Here is a 13,590-nt window from a genome sequence, read left to right as displayed (position 1 = left end):
CCAACAACAAATATATTTTTCTGGTTTAGACGGTACTGACAAAACTCCTTTCACAGAAAGAAAAATGTTGAGAATTGCTGGGATACCAACTGTATTTCATAATGTCTGCAATTAAATAAATCTGTAGCTGGGAATTTTTCTTCCCCTTCATCCTGTTTAACAAATTATTAATGTGAAGTTAGGAAGGATTTTTCCTCTCTTAGTGTATTGGCAAGGGATTTCCTATTTTCTGGGACTCACTGAGGATCTTTCTCATATATCCAGCATGGCTTGTTTTGCTGTAACACAGAGGACTGGGGATGAGATGACTAGTGTAGTAGTCTATATGGCATAGCATTGAAGAAACTTTCCTCATTTCCCGAAAACTCTCAGTTGCCTAATGTTTACCTATGACTGGAAGGGCTGGCCAGTCTTCTCTATGTGTGAGACCACCAGTGCAACAGTACAGGTGAGGGAGTACCAGGAGGCTATGTGGGGAGAAAAGACACGTTGCACGGGTTTAGCAAAGGCTCCTCTTACTTCTCAGGAAGACCTGGCCTTGCTGCTTCTAGAAAATCAGAAGCATTGGGCTGTGTTCAGCTTGTCGTTCATGTCTGAAGCTTTTAAAATAAAGTGCTTGTACAAGGCTAGCAGGCAGAGCTTAAAAGCTGGCTGTTCCCTCTACTGTAAATCTGCTTTTGTTCTTCTTCTGTTCGATCATATATAGAGCGTAAGTAATACCCAGAGGAGGGCTCCAAGTCCAAACTGAGAAAACTTATGGTAGCCTTAGAAATGAATCTGTCTGAGGTGCTATTTAAGCATATCCATTATCACTTTCATTAAAGTCTTTTCTGGTTTAGGATGCAAGTGTAAGTATTTTCCCAAAGCTTTTGAACTGTCTTCCCAGGGGACAAAAGAAACCTGAAAAATACCATTTAAAGATAGGAGTACTGAGTACTATTATCCCTTCCTAAACTTTAAATGAAGTTCAGTCTCTTTCTTGGGGAACAGCCTTTCAAATGAACACAGAAATATCATAAGCTAGCTAGGCGAGCTGTGCATGACGGATGAGCAAATACCACGACCCTCCAACAACCAGCTGGTCTTTGCCCCTTCGTCCCCTGTCACCTGCCTCTCCAGAAAGCCATTCCCAGAGCGTGAATGCCTGTGCTAACTCTATCTCGTTCCTGGCTCCTTATCGGATCTTACAACTGACCCCCCCTGAATGGCACTTGCTTTTTTTCAGACGTCCCCAAGGAGCAGCGGCTGCAGGCAGTGCAGGCAGCCATCATGCTGATGTCCGACGAGAACCGGGAGGTTTTGCAGACTCTGCTGTGCTTCCTGAGCGACGTCACCTCCGTGGAGGAGAATCAGATGACTCCTATGAACATAGCTGTTTGTCTGGCCCCTTCCCTCTTCCATCTCAATATAGTGAAGAAAGAAAGCTCACCGAGGCAAGTTTCTTCTCAACTCTATAAATAGTCATATCCTTAACACAAAATGATGCTTTCAGTGTTTCTAAAGGTATGCAGGATAAAATTTTCCAAAGCATCTGCTTTCCAGCACGTTACACAGGGCATGGCTTCAGTGAGAGGGGAAAGCCTGTGCTGCAGAGCCAGGAGCACACTTGTACATGCACAGAAGGTGTTTCCACAAGCCCAGCAGGCATTTCTGGCTGGCTGTTGTGAATATGCAGTGCCTGCTTCCCATGCAAAATTTCAGTGGGGCACTAGTGAGTTTTGTACGAGTGATGTTGGCTTCTGTGAAGGGAAAGGGCCTGACTTTGCTGTGGCTGAAGTGAAAGATTGACCATGTTTTAAAGGATTTTAATATGCAGATTTTCAGTGAGTGGTTTTTCACTCGGTATTTTCTGGCTACATTCTGCCACTTGGGAAACCAAGTTTATTTCAGGCCACATTAAGATGGTGCGTAACACAGTGACTGTAGACCAAACAGAGTGTAGACCCTGTTAAACATTAGTGGTCCCAATTAGATGTCCCTCCTGACTTCTTTTTTTCCCCCATCTGGTTCAGAATAAACTGAGATTCTTGGTCACGTATGTGTACAACCAGTGTCTGAGCAAGCACTTTAAGGAGTAACAACGTAAACCGCTGTACATCATGTCTGTTAGAAATCCATTTCAAAATGTACAGCACCTAATGCAGGACATGCATAACCTTTCCTGCTTTTACCTTTGGCTCAACAATATTTTAGGTAAACATTTTTCCTTTAAAAAAGGCCCAACAGGCTGAGCAACCTTTGTGATAAATAAAAACTAAAGATAGGCTTTTCTCTCTGGTGTTCTGAACATCCTGCTGCTGTTAGCTTTCATATTTAAAAGTTTCAGCTCTTTTTACCTGAGACACTGAATTCAATTACAGGGTAATGCAGAAAAAATATGCAACAGGGAAGCCAGATCAGAAGGACCTCAGTGAAAACCTGGCAGCTACTCAGGGACTTGCTCACATGATAATGGAATGCAACAAACTTTTTGAGGTGAGACACTCAAACGGCATTATTCATGCCCCCATAATGCAGCATCCTTTGAAGTATTTATGTTTACGCTTACATTTTCTGTCTTGTCTCAGCTCAGAGATTGATGGTGCCTCACTTATTTGTAAACTTGCTCTATCTAAAGTTTATTTATCTCATTTCTTTATGACTGTTGCCTTCTAGTATTCAAAGACGCAACTATTAAAAGTGCAGGGTAATTATTCTGTGGCAGTGTTCAACCCAAACTACTGGTTTAGGAAATTTTAGTCTAATTAAAATCAGAATCTCCTGGTTTAACATTTCATTTTATTTTAATGCTTTTAACACCTCAGTTAAAACTTACTCATCTCAAAAAGAAGAGCTGATACACTTTATTACTGTGTGTCGTGCAATAAAGCTAAAATCACATAGGAATATGCAGTCATTCCTGCAGCTACTTTCACTGCAGGTGGAGGAGAGATAATGCTCGTATCTCCCTTCCCCCGAAGCACAAGGTGACATTTCTGGGGCCTAGAGGAGTAACACAGGTGTATTGACATACAGTTGATCAGCCTAATACCATTCTGCATGAGTAGTGCTATTCTGAGCTGGTTCATTATACTACTTTGATTTCTCGTCTTGCATAAGAAGCAAAGACAGCAATAGGTATCCATTTTACTGACCATAGGCTCATGGCAATTGGATCCTGAATGGTCCATCAGCCTAGAAACACACTGCCTTAAGGAAAAGCTCTCAGCAGGAGGTTTTCCCCATGGGTTTTCCCTCCCTTCTGTGGCACAGGTCCCGCACGAGATGGTCACCCAGTCCCGAAACTCCTATGTCGACGCAGAAGTGCATTCTCCCACCCTAGACGAGCTCGGAAAACAAGTGGATGAGGAAGGAGGGAACTATCAGATGTACCTGGAAAGTCTCATGCAGAATCTCCAGAAAGAAGCAAAAGAGAAATTCAAAGGATGGGTCACGTGTTCCAGTATAGAGAACACAGAACTCGCCTACAAAAAGGTAATTTGGGGAGACGTGGAAGAAGCAGTAAAGAAACCAAAGCAAAATACAGCCTAGCTGTGGGACACTCTGACTTGTTGCCTGGCTAAATACGTACCCTTCTGTCTGGTGAGGACCCAAAGTTTTTTTAGAAGACTACTAAAAGCAGTTAAAAATGTAATACCATAGTAATTCAAGTATGAGATTCCAGAAGAAGGCACGCAAAGGAAGCTAAGGTCTACAAAATGGGTAAAGTAAGCGATACAGCAAACAACGCAATCAGAGCGCGAGCTGAGACTTCCAACAACAGATAACATTACCTGGGTAAGCTCTTTGACTGGGGGACAGGCAAAGCTTCTGACCGTCTCCTGTTGTTTGGCAGCATTTTGGAGAACGCAGCCAGAACATAGGTATTAAAAAACCTCTTCAGGCTGCTTGACTTAGCCAGGCCAGCCACGTGGCCAGTTTTATCCCTGATCCTCTTGTCCTTGTTTCCGGTGGATTTTTGATATCTACAACTTTTATCAAGATTTCTGAAGTTGTTCCAGGCTCCGTCACTTCTGCAGGGAAAGCCAGAGCGCCGCAGCCAGGAGGAGGGTGCTGCAGGGTCCCTGCAGATAGCGGAGTTCAGTGCTGCTGGAAATGCAATGGCAAAACAGAGGTCTGCAAACCAGCAGCAGCTAGCGAGAGGAGGGGATGGGTTCGGGGTGGGTGACGCTAGTTCGGTAGGGGAAGGGCGCTGGGAGGAGTGTGGGGTCTGGACGGTGAGGGGGCAGGAGGCAGCATTACCCCTGTTTGGGAAGGTGTGACCCCTCTTCTAGGGCAAAGAAATGACAATTACTCTGGTTTGTAGCCAGCTTCTGTGAGTGACCTCTCCAGGGAGGGACTGGGGGAGCCTGGGGAGGGAGCAGCGGGGCTCAGGCATGGGATGGAGGAGAGGGGATGGGATGTGGGATGTGGGAGAGGGGATGCCCAGGTCTGGGGTCGAGGGCAGCTGGGACTGCAGAGGGGATGGGGAGTCCCCGGGGCTCTAGGGCAGGGGGACTGGGGAACCGAGAGCTTTGGGGAGAAGGAATTAGAACAACATAAAATAATTGAAGGTGGGAGGGGTGGAAGGTGGGTTTCTGGGGACACAATCCTGGGTCTGTGGGAGGTGCTGGAGGTTTCTGGAGCACTAGCATTGGTACGTGAGGATGCCAGGGTAGGGAGGGGTTAGAAAAGCAGGGCTTGCAAGATCCAGTGCTTACCGTTAACTTGTTTGCTGCCTATGACCCCTAAAACCACGCAGAAAAGCTGTATGTGTGGAATTTAGGATATTCATCTTGTGCATAGCCCAGCACTTTCCGCTCCCCTTATTGCATGCTGTGGAGGTATAACAAGTAACAGAAGCCGTGAGCTAGGAGGAGTTAGCAAGCAGTTTGCGTGTTCCTTCTTTGAAAGGCATTTTCCCAGTACCTCCCTTGCAGCTATTTTGAGGAGCAAACATCTGTGTACCTGACACATAACTGAATCAGCATGTTTTGCTCTTCCACCAATTAACCAGGAGGGTTAATGGACCCTCAGTCCCAGCTAGTGCATCATATTGCCCAAGGTAGTAGCTTCATTTCAGCCCAGGGTTTCAGTCTCTCCTTTCATCTGTTTTTACTTCTGCACACACCTATTATTCATTACTCTTACAATGCTTGGGGTTGAAAAAGTGTCTGTCATGCCAGCAATAATACAGCAACTCCACTGGCACTATGGGAACTGGTCCAAATATACACTGGTGTGAGAGCAAAAGTAATGTATCACTTCAGTTTTCCATCCAGGACTAGTATGCTTATGTTTTTCCATACAGTAGAGCAGCAGCAATAGCAATAATAGTAATGATTAGCAGGGAAATATGCATGCTCTTAAGCTAAAGTCAGATACCCATATCAAGATTTTGTCCTCAGTTACCATCTGCTGAACATAGGCATATAAATCATGGGGGTTTATGTTCTTTGTTGCTTTACTCCAGGTTGGGGATGGGAACCCGCTAAGGCTTTGGAAAGCCTCGGTGGAAGTTGAAGCCCCCCCATCAGTTGTCCTGAATCGAGTGCTGAGAGAACGTCACCTCTGGGATGAGGACTTCTTGCAGTGGAAGGTGGTCGAGAGCCTGGACAAGCAGACAGAAGTTTACCAGTATGTCTTCAACAGCATGGCTCCTCATCCCGTCCGTGACTTTGTCGTTCTAAGGTAAGCTAAGGCCAGTTCTCCAGCACTTTTGCTTCCTGCAGTGCATACGAGGAAGATCTGGTCTTATCTCAGCCTTTGCATCTGTATAATTGTGCTTCGAGAACTCTACTTCTGGGCAGCAGTGTTGATTTCTCAAACTGAATTAAATTTGTACACCGAGAGCATGCTGACCTTTTCTCTGATGTAATTTGAGCAGCACATACTCCTGAGGCCATAAATATAATTTCTTCCTTAGAACAGATGTCTGATAATAGCTGCTGTTCTCTCTTAGCATTGTTTGTTGTCAAAACAGTGCAAATAGAACCCAATGGTTTTTTACACTGCTTTTGCTGTTCTCTGGGGAATGTTTGATGTTTAAGAGCCAAATGTTTAGTAGAGAAGATAGTGATGCTTTTAAGCTAAGGTTGTTACACGGTGTCTATATAAGTTGTTATTTTAGATTTGCAGTCTTTGTGGACCAAGAAATGCTAACCCATAAAAATGCTAGTGTGGAAATGAACAGAAAGAGGCAGTAGATATGTAGTCTGACTGTCTTGCGGGGGATGACGTCTCTCAAATAAATGTATAGCTGTGTATCAATATTCCAAATTCAATCCCAGTTCTGCTATTGTCTATCTGCCTGTAGAGAACAGACACACAAAAAAATTCCTCTTATGCACTTATGCACCTTCTGCCTTTGAAATCCTGGCCCTTTGCTTGCTAAGAGCTATTGTGGAGCTGCTGACATATTTCACTTACAGGGTCAATCCTACAGTTACTTATTTCAGGATGATTTTGTGTGTTCCCATTCTTGGTCTCTGCTTTCTTTGATTGAAATGATGCACCAGAGAAATACTAAGCAGTTTTGACAAGTGAAATAGTCCAGTGAGTCAGAATTGTATTAGAGGGAACAAAGATTGAAGGAAAAAGATGAACCCAATAAAATATAATAGTACATCCCTTGTATGAACTTCAGTATTCTCTTACAGAATGATAACATGCAGATATTTTCAGTATAAGGGAAGAATTATTGGAACTCTTAGGGGAAGATTTAAAAAACGTTCTTTGTAAGGTCTTCATAATGTTTAAAACACCAGTCCTCCCATTATTCTATTTCCTTTGCCTTCCCACAGTATACTGGGCTAAATTAATTATTTTATAATTAATTTTCTTATGTAATATTATTGACTTAAACCAGTGATAAATTTGGCCCTCCACATAGCACCAAGAAGACTGTCTGGGACCAGCGGGGAGGTTTTGATGACCGTAATTCTGTGCTCTTATTTGCCACTTAGTTCACTATTAGGTTTCGTGGTGGTTTATGTTCTTTAAAGGCCTGCTGTGCAGTCACATCAGTTAAAGAAAAATCTTGCCATCGAGTTCTCATTCTTTTCACTAACCCAGGCAGAATGATCCCCAAGGACTGAAATACATATTATAAAACTGAATCCTGGTGAGTTTTTAAGGGTTGAAAACAGCTGTCAGGCAGATCTGTCAGATTCTGTTGTTTATCTCTTTTGATTTATATCATTAGGTCTAGAGCAAGGTTAGCTAGCAATATTGCTGTCAATTTGATACCTTATGATTGGTGGGAAGTGAACAGTGAAATTATAATTCACCTCTGGGGACATGAATAAATATATTTTAACAGACGGCAATTTTCTCCTTCCCAATCAAACTTTTGGCTGTCAAAGGATAAACTTGTTCTTTTTTTTTTTTTTTTTAATTTGACAGTCATAACAAGGGGATTAGGCCCCCTCGAGAAGACTGTAATGGTAAGAGGATAGGGGCAATGTTTCATTTGCCTGGGATCTGACGCAGCTTTCAGCTGCCCTGCACGGGCATTGCTTTTCATTAAAGATTCCTCACATATTTCATCTTCATTAAGTATCAGAGCACCTCTGTGAGTTAGGTGCCATGCCCGTTTTTCCTACTGTAAGATATTTAGAGAAGTACAGAAACTGGCCTAAATCCATATAACTGGGAATAGGAATCATAAGTCTTCCGCAGTCTCTGGGATACAGTTTTCTGCTTCATAAATGGCCCAAGTTAAGTGCCGCATAGTTACCAAAATTATACGGTCATATCTAAGCACTGTGCAAGCGTTCACAGGAGATGGTTCAGCATTTCACAGTAGATCCGAGATGTGATTTCCTACTCTCCATGTGCTTCATCTGCCACGATAGCTCATCCTTTGTATTAATGCACAGACAGGTGTAAAACCTTCTGAAGTCAGTACCTTCCTGCAGCGTCTTGAATAACAGCTCAATTTCATACAAGAAAAATGCAGAATGTTAAAATTCTCTGCTGAAGTCCAAACTTCAACAGTCCTTGAAAGCAGTTTACCTGCTAAAACATGATACTTCCCAAGGTAGAATAATCCCTTTGTCAGACAGCCCACGGGAAGGTGATGCACATTACACAGCACGGTGGGAATTTCTCATTTCTTCCCACGGCATAGGAAAGAGCATGGACCTATCCTGTGAGATTCAAGGCAGATGAGAAAGATGTGAGATGCCAGAATACGTAGAGAATGCTTACAGAACAAGAAAAAAATGTGAAGTATTAAAGGCTAGGTCTCCTGAACTTGGTGGAAAACTTCTGCAGCATGCAAGAGAGGCTAGAAACTTGGAAGAGGGAACAAACGAAAGGATATTTTGTTCTGAATTCAGATGCCCTTGAAACATGTTCTGGGAGTTTCAGAAGTCCATGCGGGTAGTAGTGAGGATTTCTGCTGTGCTAAACTATCTGTTGTTCTGTAAGTCTGCATGGGTGCAATGCAACATTTCAGCTGGATGGCTTACGCTCACTTTAGCTCCTTTCCAAAACTTCTGTCTGTCTGCAAAAGGCTGTATCATGCCCTGTAATACATAATGGTTACAAAATGCTCATGCGGAGAAGTAAAACTTCTCTACCTGGAGCCTGCAGCAACGTAGATGGGTGGCCATTCCACATCATGGTCAGACCCCCAACTGGGGAACACAAAACTCCTCCAGGGACTCCTAGGGCAGTCCAGTGGCATGACAGGCAACAAGGACAGGCAGACAAGCAAACTGTGACTTTAATTGTGGTTCTTACTCATGTGCCCAAAAGTTTCATTACTAAAGTGATTCCATCTCGAACGTGTTCCTGCAGGACATGGAGGACAGATTTGCCAAAGGGGATGTGCATGCTGGTTGCCGTCTCTGTGGAGCACGAAGAGGCTCCTCTTATGGGAGGTGTGCGAGCCATCGTGATGGACTCGCAGTACTTGATAGAGCCGTGTGGCTCAGGAAAAGCCAGGCTGACCCACATCTGCAGGATTGACCTAAAGTAAGTATCCCACTGCAAAAAGCAGATGTCTATTCAGCAGGGCAAAAACCTCCAGCTCAGGGAGGGGAGGCGCTGGGAACAGAGGACATGGTCAATGTAACTTTGCTGCTTTGGAGTCTTCCTGCAGTCTTTTATGTCCACCAAGCTCATTTCTCTGCTCAGTGTCTACTGCTGTTACAGTGCGATCGTAGAAATAAAATCTGCTTACTTGATCACTGCAAGGGAGAACTTCAGAGTACGCTTACAATGACAAGTATTTGAAGTCACCACCACCACCGTGGGCAGCGGGGAGTAGGAAGCATGGCAAGCCTGTTCCCGCAGGGTGGATTTCTTGAGTATTTGAGTTTCTCAATAATTCTCTTTCCATTTCTTCAGAGGACATTCCCCAGAGTGGTACAACAAAGGCTTTGGGCATCTGTGTGCAGCAGAAGTTGCCAGGATCAGAAACTCATTTCAGCCTCTGATTGCCGAGGGACCAGAAACAAAAATCTGAGGAAGGTGTTCCTGGGAGCGTGTGAGCATAAGTCGGGGTCTGGCAGGGAACAGGAATACTGAAAGCAAAGATCTTATCTAAGCTGCAAATCTGACCAGACCTGGGTCTGTACAAAGCTGAAACAGGAATTTTATAGGAAAGTTATTTTATTCTGGAGACTTCACCTCCCCCCACCATATCCCTTCTTTATTAATTTCAATTATTGAAGTAAACATTTCTTGAGAGAGCTTTTATCATTATTACTTCAAAATCAGACTATTGCCATTACTTGTGTGTTACATAACTCTGGTATTTAAAGGCTTCTAAGAAGCATATTTTAATTGTAAATAAATTATGTACAGTATGTATATATTTATCTATATTATATCTATATATATATGTATATGTATAAATTAATTATTTTGTATATAACTCAGTGCAAATCACTTGCATCAGTTGGACCTTAAGTGAATCTGTCACTTGTTTCTTAGTGTGTCACTGCTACATAAGCTGTGTTTGCTATTATCACAGGGCTACCAGGCATAATCCATGAGATAACAGAACTGCCTGTTCCCAAATATGTTTCGTGTTTGTGTATGCTGTGAGAAGGTACCTAGAAATAGATGTAGGAAGAATTACAAGACCTAAGGAGGAAGGAGGTTACTGTACGTTTAAAAATAATGAGGACTGGATCAGTCTCACCAAATAAAATCCGTGGAAATGTAACAGAGATAGACATTTTGAAGGCCATTTATATTCAGCTGCAGAATTGTGACTGTTAGTACAAGGTGTTGAAAACTTACCTATTGCCTTAATTAATGGTATATCTGTCACTAGAGAATCTCACTATGTGCAGTGTTCAAAGTAACTGCTCATTCTTGCAGAGTACAAGGTAATGCTGTGTGTACTGGGGTGTCTGAAATCAGACCGGTAAGTTATGAAGCTGTAAATCTTTTCTTTTTTTTTCTTTAGCATTTTGTCTAGGTTCTGAGTAAGCGTTTCTGTGTTCTTTCCTTCTCCCGTAGAGATGGCTAATTGTTAAGAAACTCCAAAGCAGATTTTCCACATCCAGCGGACACAATGACATGCAGATGAATACCACGCCTTTTAATATTCTTACTACACAAATAACTAAACTTTTTTAAGCTTTTAAACACATCTTGGAGATTTAAAAGACTAAACGCAGACTATGCTTGAAAGATTGCTTTTATAGTAACAGCAAGCATTTTCATATTATATTGCACTGATCTGCATGATCCTGCCTCTGTAGGTATTGGTGGGAGCAGGATTAGCCCCTGACTATGAGGAGTAGGAGCCATTTAAGCCTATTACATCAATTCATTTTCAGGGACTTATTATTTTGCTAATGGAATAATGCTTTAAAAGTAATAATAATAATAATTTGTCAACGTTACCTTTGAGGCAGGGTTCCGTTTTGTTTTTAACTAACCTAAGACCAAAAATGATATTACATCTATGGTTCAATAAGAATGTACAAGCCTGTTAATACTGTTCTTCATTAATCGCATTTGTTCACTTTGACTTTATTTATTGCTGCATAAACCAGCTGAGTCATTCATAGCCGGTGTTTTAGCTCAGTCCTTCCAACAAAATCCGCTAAGATTTAGTATGAGGTCAATTAAGCAGGATGCATTTCCTATGCGAAGCTACAGTTTTGTGCCCTGATTCAGTAAATGGGGAAGTCTTTTCAAAGCCAGTGCTTTGAATCTGCCCCAGGGTGGACCGTGTGTGGTCCTTGATAGCTGCTAGAGCAGGGTCCCACGTGCCATCGTGGACACGCGCAAGGGCCGTGCCGGTGGGGGACAGCCCTGCAACCCAAGGAAGCAAGCCGGTGGGAGCTTGGGGTGGACAGGGGCAGGGTGACCCAGCACGGTCTCCCCGTGGACTAGCAAGACCCCCAAAAGTCACTGTTGTCTTCCCCCACGAGCTGTCTCACCCACGTTTTATCGTGCAACTCATAGGACGGGGGAGGTTGGCCACCCGTGAGCTCCTGCCTTGCGTTTACGGCCAACAGTAGTCGCGATGTGCAACTATTGCGTGTTTTTGTCTTAAAGACGGGAGCGCTCACACCCTTACCGGGCCATGTTGAAGTCTGGCGCTCAGCAGCCGGCCGCAGGGCACCATCGCTGCCGAGGTCCAGCCTTCCTGGGAGCGAGCGGTGGCTCACGAGCTGGTGGGGCAAGGCCAGTCCCCTGGTCCCAGCCAGACCGCCGTCCCAGAAAGCGGCACCTCCTCCCCAAACGCCCGTAGTCGCGGCAGCAGGTTTCGTGCCGGCTGTCTTCCAAAACACAAGCAATTAGAGCACTTCTGCTACGTTAGTTTGCGTGAACGAATACAGTAGTGCCTCAGTATTAATGGGCACAGAATTTCTGGCCCTGGGAATGGCAATTGTCTGACGGGAAATAATTTCTTAAGGAAATGAAGGGAAAACCTAGACAGGGGTTTTATCCCGTCTGATAAGTCATCGCTCAGCTGGAAGGGGCCCTGTGCCGCCTGCTGCCGTTAGCAAGGTAGGGTTGTCCTCCTACCCTTGCAGAAGCTCTGACATGTGCTTCTGGCATCTCTAAGCCATTTATCAATGAAATCGGATTTCTTTAAAATGCACGTTATACCATGTCTACCATTCAGCTACCACAGTATTTTGTATTACATTGCCATTGAGAATACCTTATGATAATTGCATTTTTAAATGTTATACTCATATCAATACCTCATATTTTTACCTCATCTGTTGGTATCAGTCATTAGTTGTAAATAAACAATTGCAGAGTTGAATAAATTTGCATACACTAAAGAATCACGTTTCCTTTGTGCGCTCATTTCATGCATTGGCACAAGAAACACGGTACGTTTAAGCCCTTGCTTTATTGCAACCTGCTGTACACTAAACTGTTCTGATATGGGACTTCAATAATGATTTTAGGCTCAAAATGATATTGTTGTCCATTATACTTATCCTATAGTGTCCTTAAGTATACACGAGCTTCATGGCAAAGATTATGTTTTCCAAAGAAGCCATTAAGCCAGGATGGCTGGCTTGAGGAAGGTGAACTGAGGTCCTCAACAGTGTTTAGGCCCCTGACTCCACTGAATTCAACCATGTTTCTGCATCTATGGTCTTGTTAATAATCTAAGTCTAGGTTCATAAGAGGGACTGTTTACAGGCCTTACAGATTGGGTTCACATTATCAGACTTCAGCCATCTCAAATCCATCCAGCCACTGCAAAAAAGAAAGATGCAACAGCGGGATAGTGATTCCTGGGGTTTGTCTTACAGATGGAATAAATGTCCCTTTGGATGGGCCTGTATCTCTCCAACTCTCTCTTGAATTATCAAAAGAAGCAGAGTCCCAGAAAGCAGGATGCTGAGCAGGGAGTCAGCTGTGAGAGACCATCAAGGAGGGGATAAGCCTTTATGTCCCACCATTCAGGGAAAGCTCAGTATTAAACTTTGGACTGAAAGGAAGCACTTTTCTCCAATTCTCTGCCACGGCAGAGGTGGTCAGCTACGTAAGTCCATCCTTTCTTGCAAAAAAATACAGTGTATGATGCGCTCTCATTCCCGTATCTCCCTCCCCCCCCACCGGCAGCAACTTCAGGGCAAACAGACTGTCTTAACCCTAACAGCACTGATGTGTCAGTTCCTGATATGTGCTGTCTTTATAATGTTGAATTCTTGGGCATCCATCCTCTTCACAATACCTTGCAGGAGTCACCAGCAAAGCATCCTTCTGTTTGATGCACTTGCTCTGCAGAATCAGTGTCAGCCTTGGAGGATCTTGGCATGCCTAAGAGATGTTGCTCTTCAAAATAGCAGGTAGTTGTTAGATGAGAGCACAGGCTGAACATACTGAAATGACTGTGAGATGAAAATATCGAAGAAGTAGCCGGAAGACTGCTGGAGCCTGCAAATCAAATAGGAGAGGGTGAAAACTGATACTGCTGCTCCAGCTCAATAGTGCCATGGAAGAACTGGGAAGCGAACACAGATCTTGCCAGAAAGAAAGCAGCACTTAAATGGCATCACCCACTCACGATCCCCTGGGAATTTAGCGTGGCCATGTCGTGCTCTCCTTGCCAGATGTGTGTCAGTCACAAGCTGCACAAGGGCTTCACTTGGATGGGTGCTAGGCCAG

The 13,590-nt window shown here is 43.7% G+C and overlaps 1 protein-coding gene across 8 annotated transcripts in view; it reads left to right on the top strand.

Moving 5' to 3' along the window:
* STARD13 (StAR related lipid transfer domain containing 13) overlaps positions 1-12,251 on the top strand; it is a 312,029-nt gene extending 299,778 nt beyond the window's left edge. For 3 of the 8 annotated variants that reach the window (XM_052812403.1, XM_052812405.1, XM_052812404.1), the window contains 6 exons: positions 1,226-1,433; positions 2,361-2,475; positions 3,253-3,474; positions 5,453-5,670; positions 8,785-8,961; positions 9,337-12,251. In XM_052812403.1, coding sequence (XP_052668363.1) covers positions 1,226-1,433; positions 2,361-2,475; positions 3,253-3,474; positions 5,453-5,670; positions 8,785-8,961; positions 9,337-9,454 — 1,058 coding nt within the window. In that variant the 3' untranslated portion in view covers positions 9,455-12,251. Of the gene's footprint in view, positions 1-1,225; positions 2,292-2,360; positions 2,476-3,252; positions 3,475-5,452; positions 5,671-8,784; positions 8,962-9,336 lie in introns of those variants that run through there. The other 5 variants (XM_052812402.1, XM_052812401.1, XM_052812400.1 and 2 more) reach the window with 3 other exon arrangements.
* The last annotated feature ends 1,339 nt before the right edge of the window (positions 12,252-13,590 follow it).

Source organism: Harpia harpyja, chromosome 17 (assembly GCF_026419915.1).
Source record: "Harpia harpyja isolate bHarHar1 chromosome 17, bHarHar1 primary haplotype, whole genome shotgun sequence".
In the NCBI taxonomy this organism is placed as follows: Eukaryota; Metazoa; Chordata; class Aves; order Accipitriformes; family Accipitridae; genus Harpia; species Harpia harpyja.
The sequence above is the reverse complement of the archived record's forward strand: the minus strand, read 5'-3'. Positions and strand labels throughout refer to the sequence as shown.